This window comes from Rhinoderma darwinii, chromosome 1 (genome assembly GCF_050947455.1).
Source record: "Rhinoderma darwinii isolate aRhiDar2 chromosome 1, aRhiDar2.hap1, whole genome shotgun sequence".
NCBI lineage: Eukaryota > Metazoa > Chordata > Amphibia > Anura > Rhinodermatidae > Rhinoderma > Rhinoderma darwinii.
In genome coordinates, this window is record NC_134687.1 from 279881320 (window position 1) to 279903330 (window position 22011).

General features: G+C 40.0%; 1 protein-coding gene across 1 annotated transcript in view; it reads left to right on the plus strand.

Moving 5' to 3' along the window:
• The window catches only part of AP3D1 (adaptor related protein complex 3 subunit delta 1), a 147107-nt gene that overhangs the window by 99789 nt on the left and 25307 nt on the right, over positions 1 to 22011 (plus strand). The window contains exons 23-26 of the mRNA XM_075864439.1: positions 3147 to 3266; positions 3442 to 3489; positions 13451 to 13558; positions 21498 to 21683. Coding sequence (XP_075720554.1) covers positions 3147 to 3266; positions 3442 to 3489; positions 13451 to 13558; positions 21498 to 21683 — 462 coding nt within the window. The remainder of the gene's footprint in view (positions 1 to 3146; positions 3267 to 3441; positions 3490 to 13450; positions 13559 to 21497; positions 21684 to 22011) is intronic.

The window sequence follows — 22011 nt, forward strand, 5'->3', positions numbered from 1 at the left end:
CATTTTTTGAGCGAATACACAGTGTAGTAGACTTACATACAGTGGTAATCACACACTAAAACACGAACATACACAGACATAACTTACCTGCTCCTGCCGCCGCCGCTCCCTCCGCTCCTAGTCCTTGCTTCTAAACACATGTCCGGAAGCCGCGACCGGAAGTAGTCATCTTACTGTCCAGCCGCGGCTTCCGGTCCACAAGAAAATGGTGCCGGATGTCGCTCGGCCAAAGACCTTCCATTTGGACTGTGTGGGAGCGGCGCATGCGCCGTTCCCACACAGATGGCGTACACCATAGTGAATGCGAACGGCTCCCGTTCGCATTCTCTATGGGGAAGTATGTGCTGTATTCCATCTCTGTATGTGTACAGAGATGACAAAAAAAAATGGCAGCCCCCCATAGTGAAGAAAAAGTTAGAAAAAAAAAAAAGTAAAACACAAACACACAAATAAAAATGTAATAAAACACTAAAAGCAAATTGATCAAAAAAAATTTTTTTCCGCGACACCCTTCCTTTAAAGAGACTCTGTCACCACATTATAAGTGCCCTATCTCCTACATAAGGAGATCGGCGCTGTAATGTAGGTGACAGTAATGCTTTTTATTTTAAAAAAAAACTTTTTTCACAACGTTAGGAGCAATTTTGGTTTATGCTAATGAGCTTTCTTAATGCCCAAGTGGGCGTACTTTTACTTTCGACCAAGTGGGCGTTGTACAGAGGAGTGCATGACGCTGACCAATCGGCATCATGCACTCCTCTCCATTCATTTACACTGCACTAGCGATATAGTTATATCACTATGTGCAGCTACATACACAAGCCCTAACATTACTACAGTGTCCTGATAATGAATACACATGACCATCCAGCCTGGACGTCATGTGTACTCAGAATCCTGACATTTCTGAAACTTTTTTGTGAGATTCCAGCAACGGATACGAAATCTCGCGAGATCTCTGAGCTAAACGAGATTTGGTTTCACTTGCCGGAATCTCACAAAAAAAGAGTCAGAAGTGTCAGGATTCTGAGTACACATGACGTCCAGGCTGGATGGTCATGTGTATTCATTATCAGGACACTGTAGTAATGTTAGGGTTTGTGTATGTAGCTGCACATAGTGATATAACTATATCGCTAGTGCAGTGTAAATGAATGGAGAGGAGTGCATGATGCCGATTGGTCAGCGTCATGCACTCCTCTGTACAATGCCCCCTTGGTCGAAAGTAAAAGTACGCCCACTTGGGCATTAAGAAAGCTCATTAGCATAAACTTAAATCGCTCCTAACGTTGTGAAAAAAGATCGTTTTATTAAATAAAAAGCATTACTGTCACCTACATTACAGCGCGAATCTCCTTATATAGGAGATAGGGCACTTATAATGTGGTGACAGAGCCTCTTTAAGTCAATGAAGCTGGAGGCAAGTTGTTAATTGTTTTTTTTTCCCGTAGTTGCGCTTTTTGAGGCGTAATCGCTGCGAATACGCCGCACTTGGCTTTGTGTTGCGAGGTTTGCATCCCCATTGAATTCAATGAGGAAAACCAGCAATGGAAAATCAACAAAAACACAGCATAAATTCACATGCTGCGGAATTAAATGCGTTTTTGTTTTTTTCTCTGCAGCGTGGGCATGAGATTTTCTAAATCTCATGCACTTTGCTGCCACTGTAAATGCTGCAGTATTTCCGCACAGAATTCTGTTGCTGAAATTCAGCAGCGTTTACACTACCTGGGAACCCAGCCTTGCACCTCAAACAGAGATTATCCCTAAGGAGAGGGTGGGTGGGTTAAAGTAGCGGTTTGCTAAAAAACCAACTGTATGTGATCAGGGTTAAGGGGAAGTATGGAGCACGCTCCATACACAGCGGGTGACGGCTGTGTTACACAGCCGACACCTCACTGCAACGGGCGGAATCGAAGTTCACTTTGATTCCGCCCGTTTAACATCTTAAATGCCGCAGTCAATCGCGACTGTGGCATTCAAAGTGTTAGAATCAGGGGACGCCCCCTCAAACAAGCCATCACTCCCCCTCCTCCCCCCCCCCCCCCACCGTGGATCTGCCGGTAACCATGGTTGTTATGGCCCCCAGGCCCGCGATCTTTATACTCCGGCAGGGCTTCAAAGGAGACTATCAGAATCACGGTATACTGCAAAACATGAGTATTGTAGTATATCATGCAAGCGATCGCTGCTTCAAGTCCCCTAGGGTGACTAATAAAAAAAACAAAAGTTAAACTTTAGTGTTTCATTTTTTTGGAACACAAAAAAAAACAAAGGTATTAAAAGTTCAGAAACAAAAACCCTTTTCACTTTTTTTTCCCTAAATCAATGTTAAAAAAAAGAAATAAAAGCCATAACTGGTATCGCCGCGTCCGTGAAAGTCCGAACTATCACAATAAAATAATATATATAACACGCAAATTGCTGTTTTTTCGGTCACCTTAGTGCTCCAAAAAAATGAAATTTAAAAGTGATCAAAAAGTTGCAAAATAGTATCGGTGAAAACTACAGCTCGCCCCGCAAAATGTAAGCCCTCCCATCGCTAAGTTGATGGAAAAATGACAATGTTATGGCTTTCAGAACATGGCGACACAAAACATATTTTTTAATTTAGCAAATTGTTTTATTTTTTTAAAAGTGGTAAAACATAAAACAAAACATATAAATTTGGTATCGCCGTAATCGTATCAGCCTGTAGAACAAGGTGAATATGTAGTTTTTACTGCCTGATGGATGCCGTACAAACAGTCGCAGTTTTTTTGTCCATTTCACCCCACAAATAATTTTTTTCCCGTTTCCCAGTACATTATGCGGTACAATAAATGGTGCCAGGAAAAACTACAACTTGTCTCGCAATAAACAAGCCCTCACATGGCTATATAGACGGTAAAATTAAAAAAATTATAGCCTTTGGAAGGTGGGGAGGAAAAAACAAAAGTGAAAATCCAAAGGAGGTAAGGGGTTAAAGCTGGCTTTCCTCGGCTAACAGTCTGGCTGCCCTCCTACACATTAGATGGTCCATAGATCCAGCTCCGTTATCAGACCACATAATGTTCCCTTTTTTTTAACCCTATCCCATATTCTCAGTTTTTCTTTTACAGCAAACAAAGCATCATTTAAATTAGTTTTTTTCATTCTATTGACAGAAAAGTAAAGAGAAAGAAGAGAAGACTAAACGGAAGAAATCCGCATCCAAGGAAGCCAGGGAAGATGAAGCTGAGGTAAAGCATGAGGAGGCAAAACCACAGGAAAAGGCTCCAGCAGATGTGAGTATCATGAGATTGTCTATTCAAGCGTGCCTTTATGCCTAGCGTTTATATCTGGCATGTAGTCAGAAGATGCCTAGACACCGTTCAGGATTTATTTTACCTTCTCTTACATTTACACTTCATCCATTCATGCTCTTTACAGTGGTTACACCATTTTGTCTTTTCCTTTCAGGATATGGATTTCTGGCTTGCTAGCTCTGAGATGCCACCACAAGAACAGGTTTGTATACTGTAAAGGCAGTAATATTATTTTAATAAGTCTTAAAGGTATGTTACAGTTATCGCACAGTAAATTCTCAATTTGGGCTCTTTGGCGACATGTACTAATGCCCATGTACTAATGCCCTTAACCATAGCTCCAGGCAAGTGGCTTGGTTCACACCTCAAAATATTATTTTATGCGTTTTTTGCTGGAACTGCGAAGATTTGTACAAAAGTCTAACTACGGTTCCAAAGTGTCACACGTAATCCAGTGTGTTCGAGTTTGTCTGCTGTTAGCAACTATGGATGATCTGTTGTGAAGTGGGTGGCAAAAGAACAGCGGAGACTCTGCAGCCATGTCTGTGCTCTAGTACATTTATAAAGATAAACGGAAGGGGCTACAACCTTGGTTATAGCTTGGATATGGTTGCCGCTTCTATCTCTTCGCCTTCTTCCTCACCCAAGGTACCCTGTATCCGCTTGCAGCAGAAAAAATTCAACTCGTGTGCCTTTTATATATGATCACACTGCGGAGCTGTATTTAAAACTATACAAATAATAGACACTATACATTCAAAATGTTTTTATTTAATAATTCCGGTAGACACTTGGCACATTAAAAATGCCACTTGAGTTACTGCACTTTCAGAAATCTTTTAAAATATCCGAGACCTCTCAAAGGTTTTATAAAGTTCCCAGTTCGTAATCAACGGACTCGTTCCCGTTATTCCTTCCAGTTAGGATTATATTATAAAGATACAGAAGGAGTAAATATAAAACTTCGCTTTTATTAAGCTGTTAAAACGTGGAACATCACACATTTACTTGTAAAGACATATATACTTACATACATAACATGTCTCAATTAGATATAGGGTATTGGTTCCTTTGTTAAGATTTTTGTTCAGAGTATAGTCAGTCTTATCAGTCTTAGGCTCCATGCACACGACCGTGCCCGCAATCACGGCCCGCGATTGCAGGCACGGCCGGCCGCCGACTGACAGCCACATTTTCGGGCCGTGCTCACATACAAAGTATGGGAGCACGGCCCGCAAAATGCAAAAGAATGGACATGTTCCATAATTCCCGGAACATTTCCACGGCATGGACACCCTTCCGTAGTGCTACGGAAAGGTGTCAGCGTTCAATGAAAGTGAATGGCTCCGTTTTTGTGGACCGCAAAACGGAGGTTTTTTACCGTCGTGTGCCTGGGGCCTTATACGAGGATCGTATATTGCGTCCTTCCCCTCCCCTCTATATGCGTAGTCTAGCTCTTTGTGAGGTATTGAGGTCAGGTCTGCATTCAGACTCCGCCAATAAATTGTGAATTGGAACACGTCCCTGATATCTAACCGTTACATTTCACTAGATATAACTCCCACTCCTACGCGTTTCACCCGTCTCGTCTGGAGTTACTGATGTGTAAATTCCTAGTGTTTGGCAGTGGCAGTGAGCGCCTTGCTCTCACATGCTTTGTGTCAGTTGGACCCTCCCCGTCTGGAGGCTCGTCTGTGAAACTGCCAATCAGCGGAGAGCTTCATCATCATCCTCACCCAGTGTGATTCTAACTTCATCATTGGACCGATTATGTCAACGTCCGTATGGGGGTGTTTTTGCATCACCCCTATTGGCCTCTAGCTTTGTCTATCAGTGCTTGTCATCCAGAACATTGTACTCTGTTTCTATTAATCTTGCAGGTTCAAATAGGATGGCTCTTATATTATTGGAGATGTCTATCCCAGATTTATTATACACATCTTGCGCTACAAAGGAAATTCCTGATAATGCATCTCATACATATACAGAGAGACTAATTCCAGAGCTTGGACTTGTCGTGCTCCTTCTCCCTCCAGGGGTCAGGTTACATCAGAGTCAGTCTGTACTCAGTTTGACCATCTTCTACACTAGACTAAATTCATTAGTCCTCATCATATCTACATGTACATAATTATTAATGTTGGTCACATCCACATGTACACACGTGGATATATATATATATAACAGAACAACATCCATGTATACTTAGAGTAGAGAGAATTGTACAGGTGATCAGAAGTCCCATTGTCACATTATTATGTTTCATATCTCAGGTCAGATCACATCTTTTGCAGTCCTTAGGGTTATTCTGATTAAAGGAGAGGAAAGGTATAGTCAATCAGTCATTTCCCATCATATTGTCTAGGCCAACTTGACTCCTAGTTATATCAGAAAACCCAATCCTTATAGGAAACATGCAAAATACATATTTTCATTCAGACAGTCTGGAGATACCGATCTCATCTTGTATATCCATCTCGACTCTGTCTGTAATAATAATTTATCCCTGTTGCCGCTTCTAGGGCTAGGTTCTATATGTTGTATACCCTGGAATCTGATGGATTTGGGGTCTTACCCATGTGCCGACCATATGTTTCTTGATATCGTAGTGTCTCTTTTGTTTATGATATCATTGTAATGATCCCTGATGCGTCTCCTGAACTTTCTTTTACTCTTCCCCACATTATCTTTAGGGCATGTACATTTAGCTAAATATATCATCCCTCTAGATTTACAATTAATAAATTGTTTATTCATGTATCCAATGCCTGTCGTCGCACTAGTAAATGCCCTAGAGACCTCAACTACTTCACAGGCGAGACATCTACCGCATCTAAAGGTCCCCAGGGGTTCTCCTCTTGAGCCAGCATGTTTCAGGGGGTTCATCTACATAGTGGCTTCGCACTAGTTTATCCTTCCGGCTTTTGCTTCTTCTGAATGTGATTTGGGGTCTCTCACTTATAGCCTGTCTAAGGTCTTCATCTTCCATTAGTATTCCCCAGGGCTTATTAATTATTTCCCTTCTATGTGAGAACCATCATATGTCCCTATGATGCGCATCATGTTGTTTTTCGGTTCTTTTGCTTTATTGAGTATCCGAAGGTCACAGCTTTTCATTCCCACTGCATTGTTAAATGCTTCTTTCAAGATTCTGTTGGGGTATCCCCTCTGTAGAAACCTGTTTCTCAAATCTTCTGCTTGTAGTAAGAAAATCTTCATGTTGGAACAGGTCCTCCTGAGGCGGAGGTGTTGTCCCTTCGGTATACCCTTTTTTAGGGCATATGGGTGGGAGCTCTCCCACCTCAGGAGACTGTTTGTTGCGGTAGACTTTCTGAATACAACAGTTATAATCCTACCTTTTATCCCCCCTGGAGATTCTCACATCCAAGAAGGCCAGGCTATCTCGAACACTCTCTCTGAGGTGAATCTAAGTCCTATTTGGTTAGTATTTAACCCCTTAACGCACCTTGACGTTACTGTACGTCGAGGTGTGCAGTAAGTTTGCGCACCTTGACGTGCAGTTACGTCTGTGCATTGACCGTTAACCGCCGTGCGGCGCTACACCGCAGCGGCGGTTAACTGTGCAAGGTGTCTGCCCTGCAGTCCCCGTTGCCAATCAGCGGCCCATCGCCGCTGATATCGGCAGTTAACCCCTTAATTGCGGCGCTCGATTTTGAGCGCCACAATTAAGGTGTTTAGCGCCGATCGGCAGCCCCCACGTGAAATCACGGGGGCTGGCGATGGTACCCATGGCAACCGGACGCCAGACAATGGCTTCCGGGCTGCCATGTACAGAAGCCTACGAGGACCACCCGGAGGGTGGTCGTCGTAGGCTTCCTGTCAGTGTGACGGTTACGTCACAATGACAGTTGGAATGCATTACACTACGTGTGTAGTGTAATGTATTCCAGCAGCGATCAAAGCTGCAAGTCTAAGTGTCCCCTAGTGGGACAAGTGAAAAAAGTCAAAAAAAGAATAAAAATGTTTTCAAAAAAGTGTAAAAATAAAAGTTATAAGTGATATAAACAAGAACTGCTTTTTTTCCTATAATAAGTCTTTTATTATAGGGAAAAAAATGAATACGTAAAAAAAATGTACACATATTTGGTATCACCGCGTTCGTAACGACCCCAACTATAAAACTATAATATTATTTTTCCCGCACGGTGAACACCGCAAAAAAAAATAAACGAAGAACAATGCCAGAATCACTATTTTTTGGTCACCACCCCTCCCAAAATATGCAATAAAAAGTGATCAAAAAGTCGCATGTACGCCAAAATAGTACCGATACAAACTACAACCCGTCCCGCAAAAAAACAAGCTCTTACACAGCTTTTTTGACTGAAAAATAAAAAAGTTATGGCTCTCAAATTATTTTTTGTGTCACTATATTCTATTTTCTAAATAAGTTATTTTATTGCGCAAACGCTGCAAAACATAAAAAAACCTATATACATATGGTATCGCCATAATCTTACCGACCCGCAGAATAAAGTATAATAGTCATTTATAGCCCAGGGTAAACGCCGTCAAAAATAAATAAAAATCATTGTCCGAATTGATGGTTTTTGGTCACCTGGCTTGCCGAAAAATTGAATAAAAAGTGATCAACAAAATCGCATGTACCCCAAAATGGTACCAATGAAAATTACAGATTGTCCCGCAACAAATGAGCTCTCACACTGCTCCGGTGGTGAAAAAATAAAAAAAGTTCCGGCTCCCAGATTATGGCGCTGCAAAATGTACAGAGCGTTCCAAAAGCGGATAGGATCGGGTGCCATTTATAAGTGCGACACTGGCCACATATCTGTGGATTATTATTTATTTACCCCATTATTATACCCTCTTATTATGCCCCTGATGTACTCTGCCCAGCCTACATGTGCCCCCACATTATAAACTGAAATACCAGCAAAACGCCAGAGCTACTACCAAGCAAAATATGCGCTCCAAAAGCCAAATAGCGTCCCTCCCTTCTGAGCCCTACAGCGTGCCCAAACAGCCGTTTACGTCCACCGATATGGCATCGCCTTACCCGGGAGAACCCTGTTAATATTTTATGTGGTATTTGTGGCACAAACTGGGCACAACATATAGTGCACTAAAATGACACATCAGTGGAAAACTTTAATTTTCACTCTGCACCATCCGCTGCGCATTAAACCCTTCGCGCACTATGACTTAATAGCATGTCGTGGTGTGGGGGGTGATATATGGAGCATCTCACGCGCTGAGCCCGCGCCATACGCTGCGGGTGTCAGCTGTGTATTACAGCTGATACCCGGGACTAACGGACAGAAACAGCGATCACGCTGTTACAGGAGCGTGTAAAAATCACAATATAGTGCAATACATTAGTATTGCAGTGTATTCTACCAGTGATCTAACGATCGCTGGTTCAAGTCTCCCAGGGGGACTAATAAAATATGTAAAAACAAAAGTAAATAGTTGTTATTAGTGGAAAAAATTAAATAAATATTTAAAGTCCAAAAAGAAATCCTTTTCACATTTTTTTCTCTAAAGTAATGTCAAAAAATTCACAAAATTGGTATCGCTGCGTCCATAAAAGTCCAAGCTATTACAATATACCATTATTTAACTCACACGGTGAACGCCGTGAAAAATAAAGAATTTTAAACGGCAAAATGCAGTTTTTTGGTCACCCTGGCTCTACCAAAAAATTTAATAAGTCTTATGTACCAAAAAATGGTACCAATAAAAACTACAGCTCGTCCCGCAATAAATATGCCATCACACCACTCTATTGACGGAAAAATAAAAAAGTTGTGGCTCTCGGAAAGCGTGGAGGAAAAACAAAAAAGAAAAAAGCAAAACATGAATCAGTTCGTAAAGGGTTAATTACTTTCTAATGAAAAAGCATTTATGACCACATGTGGGGTATTGCCGTACTCGGGAGAAATTGCTTTACAAATGGGGTGCTTTTTCTCCTTTATCCTTTGTGAAATTGAAAAATGTCAACATTTTAGTGGAAATGTTGATATTAACTTTTCACGCCCTAATTTTAATCAATTCTGCAAAAGACGTGTGGGGCCTAAATGCTCACTATACCCCTAGATAGATTCCTTAAGTGGTGTAGTTTCCCAAATGGGGTTACTTTTGGGGGGCTTCCACTGTTTCGGTCTCTCAGGGGCTTTGCAAATTCGACATGACACCCAAAAACTATTCCAGCTAAATTTGAGCTCCAAAAGCCAAATAGCGCTCCTTCCCTTCTAAGCCCCGGTGTGGGTCCAAACAGCCGTTTATTACCACATATGGGGTATTTACGTAATCAGGAGAAATTCTTTTACAAATGTTGGGGTGCTTTTTCTCCTTTTATTCCTTGTAAAAATGTCTAAGTTCTTACAGGAAAAAAGTAGATTTTTACCTTTACAGACTAATTCCAATGAATTCAGCAAAACAACTGTGGGGTCAAAATGCTAACTTTAACCCTAGAAAAATTCCTTGAGGGGTGTAGCTTCCAAAATGGGGTCACTATTGGGGGGTTCCACGGTTTTCATCCCTCCAGCGCATTGCAAACGTGACACGGCACTGAAAACTATTCCAGCAAAATCAGAAATCCAAAATCCAAATGGTGCTCCTTCTCTTCTGAGGCCTGCTGTGCGTCCAAACAGCAGTTTATTACCACATATGGGGTATTGCTATAATCGGAAGAAATTGCTTTACATATGTTGGGGTGTTTTTTCTACTTTATTCCTTGTAAAAATTTTACATTTCTACGTTTTTTTCCCAAAAAAAGCAGATTTTCATCTTCACATACTAATTCAAATAAATTTAGCAAAAAAACTGTGGGTTCAAAATGCTATCTATACCCATAGATAAATTCCTTAAGGGGTATAGTTTCCAAAATGGGGTCACTTTTTGGGGGTCTTTACTGTTTTGGTACTACAAGACCTATTCAAACCTGACATGGTGCCTAAAATATATTCTAAAAAAAGGAGGCCCCAAAATCCACTAGGTGCTCCTTTGCTTCTGAGGCAGGTGTTTCAGTCCATTATCACACTAGGACCACATGTGGGATATTTCTAAAAACTGCAGAATCTGGGCAATAAATATTGAGTTGCATTTCTTGGGTAAAACCTTCTGTGGTACAGGAAAAATGTATTACAAATGAATTTTCGAAGAAAAAAAATGAAATATGTAAATTTCACCTCTACTTTGCTTTAATTCCTGTGAAACGCCTAAAGGGTTAAAACACTTTCTGAATGCTGTTTTGAATACTTTGATGGGTGCAGTTTTCAAAATGGGGTGACTTCTGGGGACTTTCTAATATATAGGGCCCTCAAAGCCACTTCAGAACTGAACTGGTCCCTGAAAAAATAGGCTTTTGAAATTTTCTTGAAAATATGAGAAATTGCTTCTAAAGTTCTAAGCCTTGTAACGTCCTAGAAAAATAAAAGAATGTTCAAAAAACGACGCAAACATAAAGTAGACATATGGGAAATATAAACTAGTAAGTATTTTGTGTGGTATTACTATCTGTTTTACAAGTAAATACATTTAAATTTAGAAAAATGCAAATTTTTGCTAATTTTCTCTAAATCTTGGCGTTTCTTACAAATATTGAATTTAACGACAACATTTTTTCAGTATCATAAAGTACAACATGTCACGAGAAAAGAATCGCTTGGATAGGCAAAAGCATTCTGGAGTTATTACCACATAAAGTGACAGATGTCAGATTTGAACAAATCGCCTGTGTCCACAAGGCCAAAACAGGCTTAGACACTAAGGGAACAAAGTCCTGGAATTATTCTTGTTTACCTATCCATAGGATGAAAATATCATCAATGAATCTCAGCCATAGGCCTGTTGATTCATGCCATTTGCTATTGGTATCTGCAAAGACTATATTCGCCTCCCACCAGCCCAGGAACAGGTTCGCATATGAGGGGGCACATGGGCTCCCCATAGCAGTGCCCCTGAGCTGGTGGAAGTAATGGTCCTTAAACAGAAATTTTTGGTTAAGTTGAACTCTAATAATTCCATAACAAATGCATTATGTGCAATAAGATGGTTTTCTCTCATTTTCAAAAAGTGGGCGACAGATTCCAATCCGAACTGGTGCTGAATTGAGCTATATAATGCTTTAACATCAATGGAGGCAAAAATCATGTTATTCTCCATGACTATGCCCTCTAGTTTTAGAAGTAAATCTGCAGTGTCTCTAATGTATGAAGGGAGACTCAGCACAAATGGGCGCAATATTCTATCAATGTATATTCCTATGTTCTGGTTTAGGCTGTCCATCCCAGAGATTATAGGTCTCCCCTTGAGGGGGTTAGTCCCTTTTGTGTATCTTCGGGATTATATAAAAATTTGCCACTTTGGGATTTTCTGTGGATAGAAATTGGTGTTCCATTTTATTAATGAGGTCATTCTGTAATGCCCTCTCCGGAATTCTCCTCCGTTCTCCCATAAATATTTCTGAAGGATTGCCTTGTAATCGGTGATATGTTGCTCAGTCAAAGAGAATTGTGTTGCACATATCTAGAAAGGGGCCCGTGTCCATCACCACTACGTTACCCCCTTTGTCAGAAGTTTTTATTGTTTTTTTTTTATTTGCCGATAGATTATTCAAAATTCTGGATTCCTCCCTTGTCCTATTTCTATGTCTGGGTTCCTGGCCTTTAAGAGCCCTTGGATCCTTCTCTACTAGTCTCCTGAAAATCTCTATATTTGGGTTATTACATATTGCTGGCGTTTTGGTACTTGTCGACCTTAGATTAGTGAAAGGACCCTTGCTTCTATCTCTATCTTCCAAGAGATCTGCCAGGTCATTTGCTGTGGCTAGATCATCAGGATCCAAATCAAAGTCCTGACAGGTCCTTTTATTTCTCTCACTAAAAAATTTATGCCAGTGCAGTTTTCTACAGAATAGGGCTATGTCCTTGGTCCAGCCAGACGAAGGAGTCAAATTTCCCTATCGGGACAAAGGACAGGCCCCTCTCCAGGACCTGTATTTGCGTGAGAGGATGTGTAGAGAGATTGCTCATTTCATTTTTAGTAATGGTTAGTGATTGTTAGAATTGTTTGGTGTCACGTAGTGTATTGATTTCTGTTCCTTAGTTGGTATTGGCTGGCCGATGTGGGTCGTGAGAGAAAATCCTGTTGATTTGGTTGGTCCCCTACCTCTGTTTCCCCCTCTAGTTTGTCCCCTCTGACGATTTCTAGTTCTTCTATTTCCATAGCCCCCTCTTTCCACATGTAGAGGGTCTCTATCATGGTCTGAGCCCTCTGCTTCAGATGACGATATCTCAGTCTCTGTGTCTCTACATGTATTTTTATTCGGGAAAGCGTATGCCCTATTCTCTTGGAGATCCGTTATAAATTGGGAGTGCTTTCTATCTCTTATAGAGTGTTGGAAGCGTTCTATAATCCCCTGTAATATGTTCTCCTTTTTTTCAAATTGTGTGTCAGTCTTTAGTTTTAGGGCTTGTTCTCTTAGTTCATTGAGTCTTTTGACTTTTCCCTCTATGGATGCTTTTTCTTCATCCAGTAATATGCTCATAAATCTAAGGGAGCTCAAGGTAGCTTCCTTCTCCCATTCATTCTTTACATTTCTGACCCTCTCGGCTGGTGATAGTGGTATACGTAACCCTTTAGGTACTATGTCGTTTTTTTATATCGTTTTCCAGTGATTGTATCGCCCACCAAGACACAATAAAATCTTTATATGCCTTAGTTAATTCCCTAAAGACCCCCTTGATATCCAGGTTAGGTGAGCTCTGTCTATTCCTTTTCACAAAAGACCTCCTTCGCTTCTGAGACCCACTGTTCTGTATCAAGCACATCGGATAAAAAAGCTAGCCATATTAAGCTATGTATTCTGATTAGTTATGTAAAGTTCCCATCTCAAAAGTTTGGATCGGTGGGGTCCGGGTGCGGAAACCCTCACAGCTGAAACGAAGGTGCAGAAACGCTCCGCTGAGTGCCCTGTACCTTTTGGCTGTGTTAGGCTTAATAAATTATAGTAACCATAGTGTTCCCTCCGTGTGATTTTAGAGGTTTTAAAATAAAAGATTGAAATGAGTATCTTCTTCAGCTTGATGTGACATTGATAATATTTCTAAAGTCTGTCTATGCATAATACTGTATGAGTGGTCTTCCCAGGAGCTCAAGAGCAGCTTGTTTCCTTACAGAACCCTTCCACGCAGAGCCTATCAGAAGTAATTACATCTGTGGAAGAGCCTGACGTTCAAGCAGAAACCGTAGTACAAGAGGAAAGAAACGAGGACGAACCAGTGAAGGTAATCATTGTCACATTATGGTCTCTGTTACAGAATGTCTGTCCTGACTGTGAATATGACACTGTGTGACTGAGTGATGTTTGAATCTGGATCACACCAACCATCCCTCCCCAGTTTAATTAAAAAGGCCCCGTCATTAGTTTAGTAATACACACTGATAATGCAAATGAATTGTGTCCCAAACCATTTATTATTTTAAAAGTTATGATCTTTATTAGACAACTGGGAGGTAACCACAGCGATTCTCCTGAGGTGGAGTCACCTCGCAGCACGCTGTCCTATTAACATGAAGCTTCTTCACATAGTGTGAGAGACTGAGGCTGGAGGAAAGGGCGATTAAAACCGCCATATGTCGGGCTGTGGACCACCTAGAACACCTTGGTGGCATATGAAAGAGGAGATTCTAATCTTTCATGTGACACCAGAATCGCAGTTCTAAATGTGATTACAACCGGAGGTATCACCAGTTGAAAATACAGTTCGGAATGGAAGCTGTGTACTATATGATCACACTGTGTTGAAGCTTTATGCTGATTAGACAGCATCATACAGAAAACATTACACCGCCCAGAGTGAAAAGCAAGTCACCACCTATTTGGCTATTAGAGGAGCCACATTAGCATATTTAGAAAAATGCCTATTCGACTAGTTAGGAGATAGGGCATTAATAAACTAGTGACAGATCCTCTTTAACCCCTTCCCTCTTTAGCCATTTTTGACCTTCCTGACAGAGCCTCATTTTTAAAATCTTGACATGTTTCACTTTATGTGGAAATAACTATGGAATGCTTTAACCTATCCAAGCGATTCTGAGATTTTCTCGTGACGCATTGGACTTTGTTACTGCCAAAATTTGCTCGATACATTCAGTATTTAAATGTGAAAAACACCAAAATTTTGCGAAAAATTAGCATTTTTCTAAATTTAAATGTATCTGCTTGTAAGACAGGCAGTTATACCACACAAAGTAGTCGCTAATTAACATCCCCCACATGTCTACATTAGATTGTCATCATTTTTTGAGCATCCTTTTATTTTTCTAGGATGTTAGAAGGCTTAGAACTTTAGCAGCAATTTCTCTCATTTTCAAGAAAATTTCAAAAGGCTATTTTTATAGGGGACAGTTCACTTGTGAAGTGGCTTTGAGGGCCTTATATATTACAAACCTCCAAAAAGTCACCCCATTTTAAAAACCGCACCCCTCAAAGTATTCAAAACAGCATTTTGAAAGTTTCTTAACCCTTTAGACGTTTCACAGGAGTTAAACCAAAGTAGAAGTGAAATTTACAAATTTCATTTTTTGTAGCAGAAATTCATTTTTAATCCATTTTTTTTTTTTTTGTAACACAAAGTTTTACCAGAGAAACGCAACTCCAATATTTATTGCCCAGGTTCTGCAGTTTTAGGAAATATCCCACATGTGGCCCTAGCGTGCTTATAGACTGAAGCACAGGCCTCAGAATCAAAGGAGCACATAGAGGATTTTGGGCATCCTTTTTATTAGAATATGTTTTAAGCACCATGTCAGGTTTGAAGGACTCTTGCGGTGCCAAAACAGTGGAATCCCCCCACAAGTGGCCCCATTTTGGAAACTACACCCCTTGAGGAAATTATCTAGGGGTATAGTTAGCATTTTGACTCCAAGTTTTTTGCTGAAATTATTTGAAATAGGCCGTGAAAATGGAAATCTACATTCTTTGAAAGAAAATGTAGATTCAGCTAATTTTTTCTCATTTCCACAAGGACTAAAGGAGAAAAAGCACCGCAAAATTTGTAAAGCCATTTCTCCCGAGTAAAACAATACCCCATATGTGGTAATAAACGGCTATTCGGACACACGGCTTGGCTTAGAAGGGAAAGAGCACCATTTGGGTTTTGGAGCTCAAATTTAGCAGGAATGGTTTGCGGAGGCCATGTCGCATTTGCAAAGCACCTGCGGGACCAAAACAATGAAAACGCCCAAAAAGTGACTCCATTTAGGAAACTACACCCTTTGAGAAATTAATCTATGGGTGTAGTGAGCATTTTAACCCCACAGGTGTTTCATAGAATTTATTAGAATTGGGCAGTGAAAATAAAAACAATCCTTTTTCTTCAATAAGACGTAGCTTTAGCTCAAAATTGTTAATTTTCTCAACAAATAAAGGAAAAAAAGAACCCCAACATTTGTAAAGCAACTTCTCTGGAGTAAGGCTATACCCCATACGTGGTCATAAACTGCTGTTTGGGCACACGGCAAGGATCAGAAGAGAAGGAGCGGCATTTGGCTTTTGGAGCACAGATTTTCTGGATTGGTTTCTAGACACTATGTCGCTTTTGCAAAGCCCCTAAGGTACCATTACAGTGGAAACTACCCAAAAGGGACTCCATTTGTGATACTACACCCCTTGAGGAATTAATCTAGTGGTGTAGTGAGCATTTTGACCCCACAAGTGTTTCATAGATTTTATTTGAATTGGGCAGTGAAAATAAAAATTTCATTTTTTTTCCAGTAAGACGTAGCTTTAGCGCAAAATTTTTCATTTTCTCAAAAAATAAAGTGGAAAAAGAACCCCAACATTTGTTAAGCAATTTCTCCCGAGCATGGCAATACACCATATGTGGTTATAAACTCATTTTTGGGCTCAAAAGGGAAGGAGAGCCATTTGGCTTTCGGAGTACAGATTTTGCTGGATTGATTTCAGGTCGCTATGTAGCATTTGCAAAACCCCTGTGGGACCAAAACAGTGGAAAACCCCCAAAAGTGACCCCATTTTGGAAACTACACCCCTCAAGGTATTCACCTATGGGTGTAGTGAGCATGTTAAACCCGCAGGTGTTTTGCATAAATTAGTGTGCACTTGCAGAGTGGGATTTTTCAGCAGATATGTCAAATTATCTCTAATTATTATGCAGTGTTTCCCGGTTTTGGAAACACCTTACATGGGGCCCTAATCTTTTGCCTGGACATTTGACAGGGCTCAGGAGTGAGCGAGTACCATGCGAAATTGAGGCCTAATTTGGCGATTTACGCAGAACTGGTTCACAATTGCAGAGGCTCAGATGGGAAATAATAAAAGAAAGCCCCTAGAAGTGACCCCATTTTAGAAATTACACACCAAGGCATTTATTAAGGGGCGTAGTGAGCATTTTCACCCCACAGGTCTTTTCCATAAATGAATGCGCTGCGGATGGTGCAAAGTAAAAATTTTCATTTTTCCCTAGATATGCCTATTCAGTGGAAAGTATGTCATGCCCAGCTTATGCCACTGGAGAGACACACCCCAAAAATTGTTAAAAGGGTACTCCCGGGTATGGCGGTGCCATATATGTAGAAGTAAACTGCTGTTTTGGCACGCTGTAGGGCTCAGATGGGTTCGAGCGCCATTTGATTTTGAAGCGTAGATTTTGCTTGGTAGTAGTTTTGTTTGAGTCTTGCTGGTGTTTCCGTTTATAATGTGGGGACATATGTAAGCTGGGCAGAGTACATCAGGGGCATAGTCAGGTGGTATAATAATGGGGTAAACAATAAAATAATCCATAGATGTGTGTTACGCTGTGACACAATCCTTTCTGCACAGGCCAGTGTCGCGCTGATAAATGGTCTCTTTACTTATCCCCCTTTTGGTCCACACTCCGCACCTTTGCAGTTTGGAGAATTTTGCTAGGTAGTGTTGTCCTGGTATAATACGGGCACCCTTACTTCTAGCAGATATGTTTGGGCCCTCACCTTCCTGGTTCGCTAATTTTAGGCCCCTGATAAATCGCCTCTTGAAACAGATGACATGTTCCCCTCTTATCTGCACAACCGCGTATTTTTTATTTCCTTACCTATTGGAGCCTTAGCTAATTTTTATTTTTTCATAGACGTAGTGGTATAAGGGCTGTTTTTTTGCGGGACGAGCTGTAGTTTTTATTGGTACCATTTTGGGGTACATGCAACTTTTTCATCAATTCTGGCATAGTTCTTTAATAGGTTTTTTTTATACAGCGTTCACCCTGCGTTCTAAGTTACGTGTTAACTTTATTCTGCGGGTCAGTCCGATTCCGGTGATACCTAATTTATAGCAATTTTTTATGTTTTACAACTTTTTGCACAATAAAATTACTTTTGTAAAAAGAATGTATTTTTTCTGTCGCCAAGTTGTGAGAACCAGAATGTTTTAATTTTTTTGTCGACGGAGCTGTATGAGGGCTTGTTTTTTGCGAGACTAGCTATAGTTTTATAGGCACCATTTTTGGATACATGTGACTTTTTGATCACTTTTTTTTATTTACATTTTTGTAGGGCAAAGTGACCAAAAACCAGAAATTCTGGCATTATTTTTTACGACGTTCACTGCGTGGAATAAATAACATAATATTTTTATAGTTTAGGCCGTTATGGTTGCGGCGATACCAAATATGTATGGTTTATTTTGAGTTTTTTTTCAATAATAAAGGACTTGATAAGGGGAAAAGGGCGATTGTGTTTTGTTTTATTTCTTAAAACTTTTTTATTATATTTTTTTTCACTTTTTTATTTTTTCACTTTACCTAGTCCCACTAGGGGACTTGAAGGTCCAACTGTCAGGCTTTTTTTTCTAATACATTGCACTACCTATGTAGTGCAATGTGTTAGATCTGTCAGTCATTCACTGACAGCAAGCAGATTAGGCTTCACCTCCGGGCGGGGCGTAATCGGCTTCCATAATGGCAGACAGGAGGCCATTGTTAGGTCTCCTGATGTCATAATAGCAGTCGGCAGTCGTGCAGGGCACAGCTGGCGATCTGCTAGTAATCACAAAGATGCAGCGATCGGATGCGATCGCTGCATGAGGGGTTAGTGGCAGGGATCGGAGCTAGCTCCAGTACGTTACAGGTGGATGTCAGCTATAACATACAGCTGATATCCACCGCTGATGACGCCGGCTCATCTCCTGAGCCGGCGCCATCTTGCCAGCGGCTACGGAAGACTTACAGGCCCCGCCTCCGTTTTCCGTGCTAGGAACACCGGGAGGCCAATATTAGGCCTCCGGTTGCCATTTCATCCACCGACACCCCGGCGATTTCATTGCTGGGATCTCGATCAGCTGCGAACACCTTAAATACAGCGATCGCTTTTGATGGCTGCATTTAAGGGGTTACAGCAGGATGTCAGCTGTAAGATACAACTGACATCCAGGGATGATGGCACCAACTCCGCTTCTGAGCCGGTGCCATGCATTTGTCATAAGTATACAACATTTTGCGACAAATGTCGGGAAGGGGTTCATAGCACACATGCAGTTTTGACTTTCTTTACTGTACATAAAAAGGTGATTTTTGTTAAATGGAATTACGAATTTACTTTAACCCCTTCACAACCAGCCCACGTAGCTTAACGGGCTGCAGTTCTGGGCCTTTGTCCTGCAGCCCGTTAATAATCTATGCCCTGAATCTATGCCCTGAATCTCTCAGCACACTCAGCACTAAGGCTGCTAGTAGCAGAGAGCAGACATCCGGACCGGATTGGTGACAGTCCCGATGACGTGATCACCATGATAAACCTGTCATGGTGTTCACAGCAAAGTTTGTTGCAGCAACAAACTTTTGTGCTGTTTGCTACAATGTTTCTCCTCCCTCCCTGTCAGATCATTCTGAGACAGTGGGGGAGAAGAAGCAGCACTGTGCCGAGCAGCTGCTGTGTGTCTCGTATAAAGACACAATGACTGTGAAAAACACACAAAAATAATTGTGTATATATCTATAAAATCATATAGATATATATTTATATACAGTGTGTGTGTAATGTATAGAACACGCACACACGCGCACGTACACGTACACACACACACACACACACACACACACACACACACACACACACACACACACACACGTACACACGTAATATATATTCTATATAGGCATGTATTTGAAATTTGTTAATACTAAAAATTAATAATAATGGATGTTATATCTATAACATCATATAGAGATATACGTACATGTAATATATACGTATACACACATACTTGTAAAATATATGAAGAGATTTATAGAAGTCTGTAAATTCTAAATACATTGATTCATTGTTAGGGTTGTTCATAAATTTATTATTTATTAGGGTTGTCATAATTTAGTTGTGATATAATTAATTACTTATATATCTATAATGTGGTATAGATATACGCACACGTGTTATATATATATATATATATATATATATATATATATATATATATATATATATACACACACACACATTCATAGAAATTATTAATTTTATTAATTATACATATCAAATAATTGATAGGGTCGTTCATAAAGTTATTAATTAGTCGTTCAATTGACTAGTTGTAAAGATTCAATTGATTATATGTATACGTAATATATACATATACACACACACATTTAGATAAAATTATTTATTCCTATATTTTACAGTTCTATTAATTCTAGATACGAATTGATTAATTAGGGTCTTTTTATAAATTTATTGATCAATTGATTAGTGGACTTTTTCTTTGTTACTTTTATTAAAATTGTTACAAAAAATAAGTTAAAAAGAAAAATACGTAAAAAAATGGCACGCAAGTTATATACCGCTGAAGAGGCATTTGCTCTCTTGGATTCTGATAGTGAATGGGGTCACTTTTGGGGAATTTCTGCCGTTTTGGTCCCTCCAGGGCGTTGCAAATGCGACATGGTACCGAAAACCATTATAGCAAAATTTGAGCTCCAAAAGCCAAATGGCACTCCTTTCCTTCTGAGGGCTGTAATGCGTTCAAATATAAGTTTATGACCACATATGGGGGTATTGCCGTAATCAGGATAAATTTCTTTACAAATGTTGGGGTGCTTTTTCTCCTTTAATCCTTGGAAAAATTAAATATTTCTATGTTACTTCAGAAGAAATATAGATTTTCATTTTCACAGACTAATTCCAATAAATTCAGCAAAACACCTGTGGGGTTAAAATGCTCACTATACAACTAGATAAATTCCTTGAGGGGTGTAGATTCCAAAATGGGGTCACTTTTGGGGGTTTCTACTGTTTTGGCACCACAAGACCTCTTCAAACCAGATATGGAGCCTAAAATATATTCTAATAAAAAGAAGGCCCCAAAATCCACCAGGTGCTCCTTTGCTTCTGAGGCCTGTGTTTCAGTCCATTATCGCACTAGAGCCACATGTGGTATATTTCTAAATACTGCAGAATCTGGGCAATAAAATATTGAGTTGTTTCTCATGTAAAACCTTCTACATTTGTACATTTCACCTCTACTTTGCTATAATTCCTGTGAAATGCCTAAAGGGTTAACTTAATGTGGTTTGAATACTTTGGGGGGTGCAGTTTTTAAAATGGGGTGATTTATGGGGAGTTTCTAATATATAAGGGCCCTCAAAGCCACTTCAGAAATTAACTGGTCCATGAAAAAATAGGTTTTGGAAATTTCTTGAAAATATGAGAAATTGCTGATAAAGTTCTGAGCCTTGTAACGTCCTAGAAAAAAAAAAGACGTTCAAAAAACGTTGCAAACATAAAGTAGACATATGGGAAATGTTATCTAGTAACTATTGTTTGTGGTATTAATATCTGTCTTGCAAGCAGATACATTAAAATTTAGAAAAATGCAATTTTTTGCAAACTTTCTCTAAATTTTGATAGTTTTTCACAAATAAATACTGCATTTATCGACCAGATTTTTTCACAGATGTAAAGTACAATATGTCATGAGAAAACAATCTCAGAATCGCTTGGATAGGTAAAAGCGTTCCAAAGCTATTACCACATAAACTAACACATGTCAGATTTGAAAAAATCGGCTTTGTCCTGAAGGCCAAAACAGGCTGTGTCCTGAAGGGGTTAAAACCCTCTGATGGGTATTGACTGGTGTTTTTTGACAGTCCTTTAATTTAGAAATAACTGCTGCAGATGTTAAATATTTGCAGTATGTAGTGATCAGATTGCTCTACAGTATATTGTTTTATTTAGGAGAAATCTCATCGACACAAGAAAAAACACAAGAAGGAAAAAGATGAGCCAAAGGAGGAAAGGAAATCTCGAAGGAAGAAACATCACCATCATCATCATCATCACCATCATCACAATGAATCTCATGTGGATGACCATACTGAGCCTGTTCATAATGGAACATTAGATGAAGAAGAGTCTCTTCCAGTAAGAAAATGTGGTCAAGTATTCAGAGTAAGGCCTCATTTAGACAGCTGTAATGCGGGTTCATTTAACAATCTGTAATACCCGGGTTCTATGCAATTCATGTCAACTGATCTTCGATCACCATAGTCTTGCGACCATAATACAAATGCTTAAATGCGACCGCACTAGGGCTGGTCTGTATGAGGCTTAACTTAAAGCGGCTCTGTCACCAGATTCTCAAATCCCTATCTTCTATTGCATGTGATCGGCGCTGCAATGTGGATAACCGTAATGTGTTTTTTTTGTTTTTTTTTAAATGTTCATTTTTGGCCAAGTTATGAGCTATTTT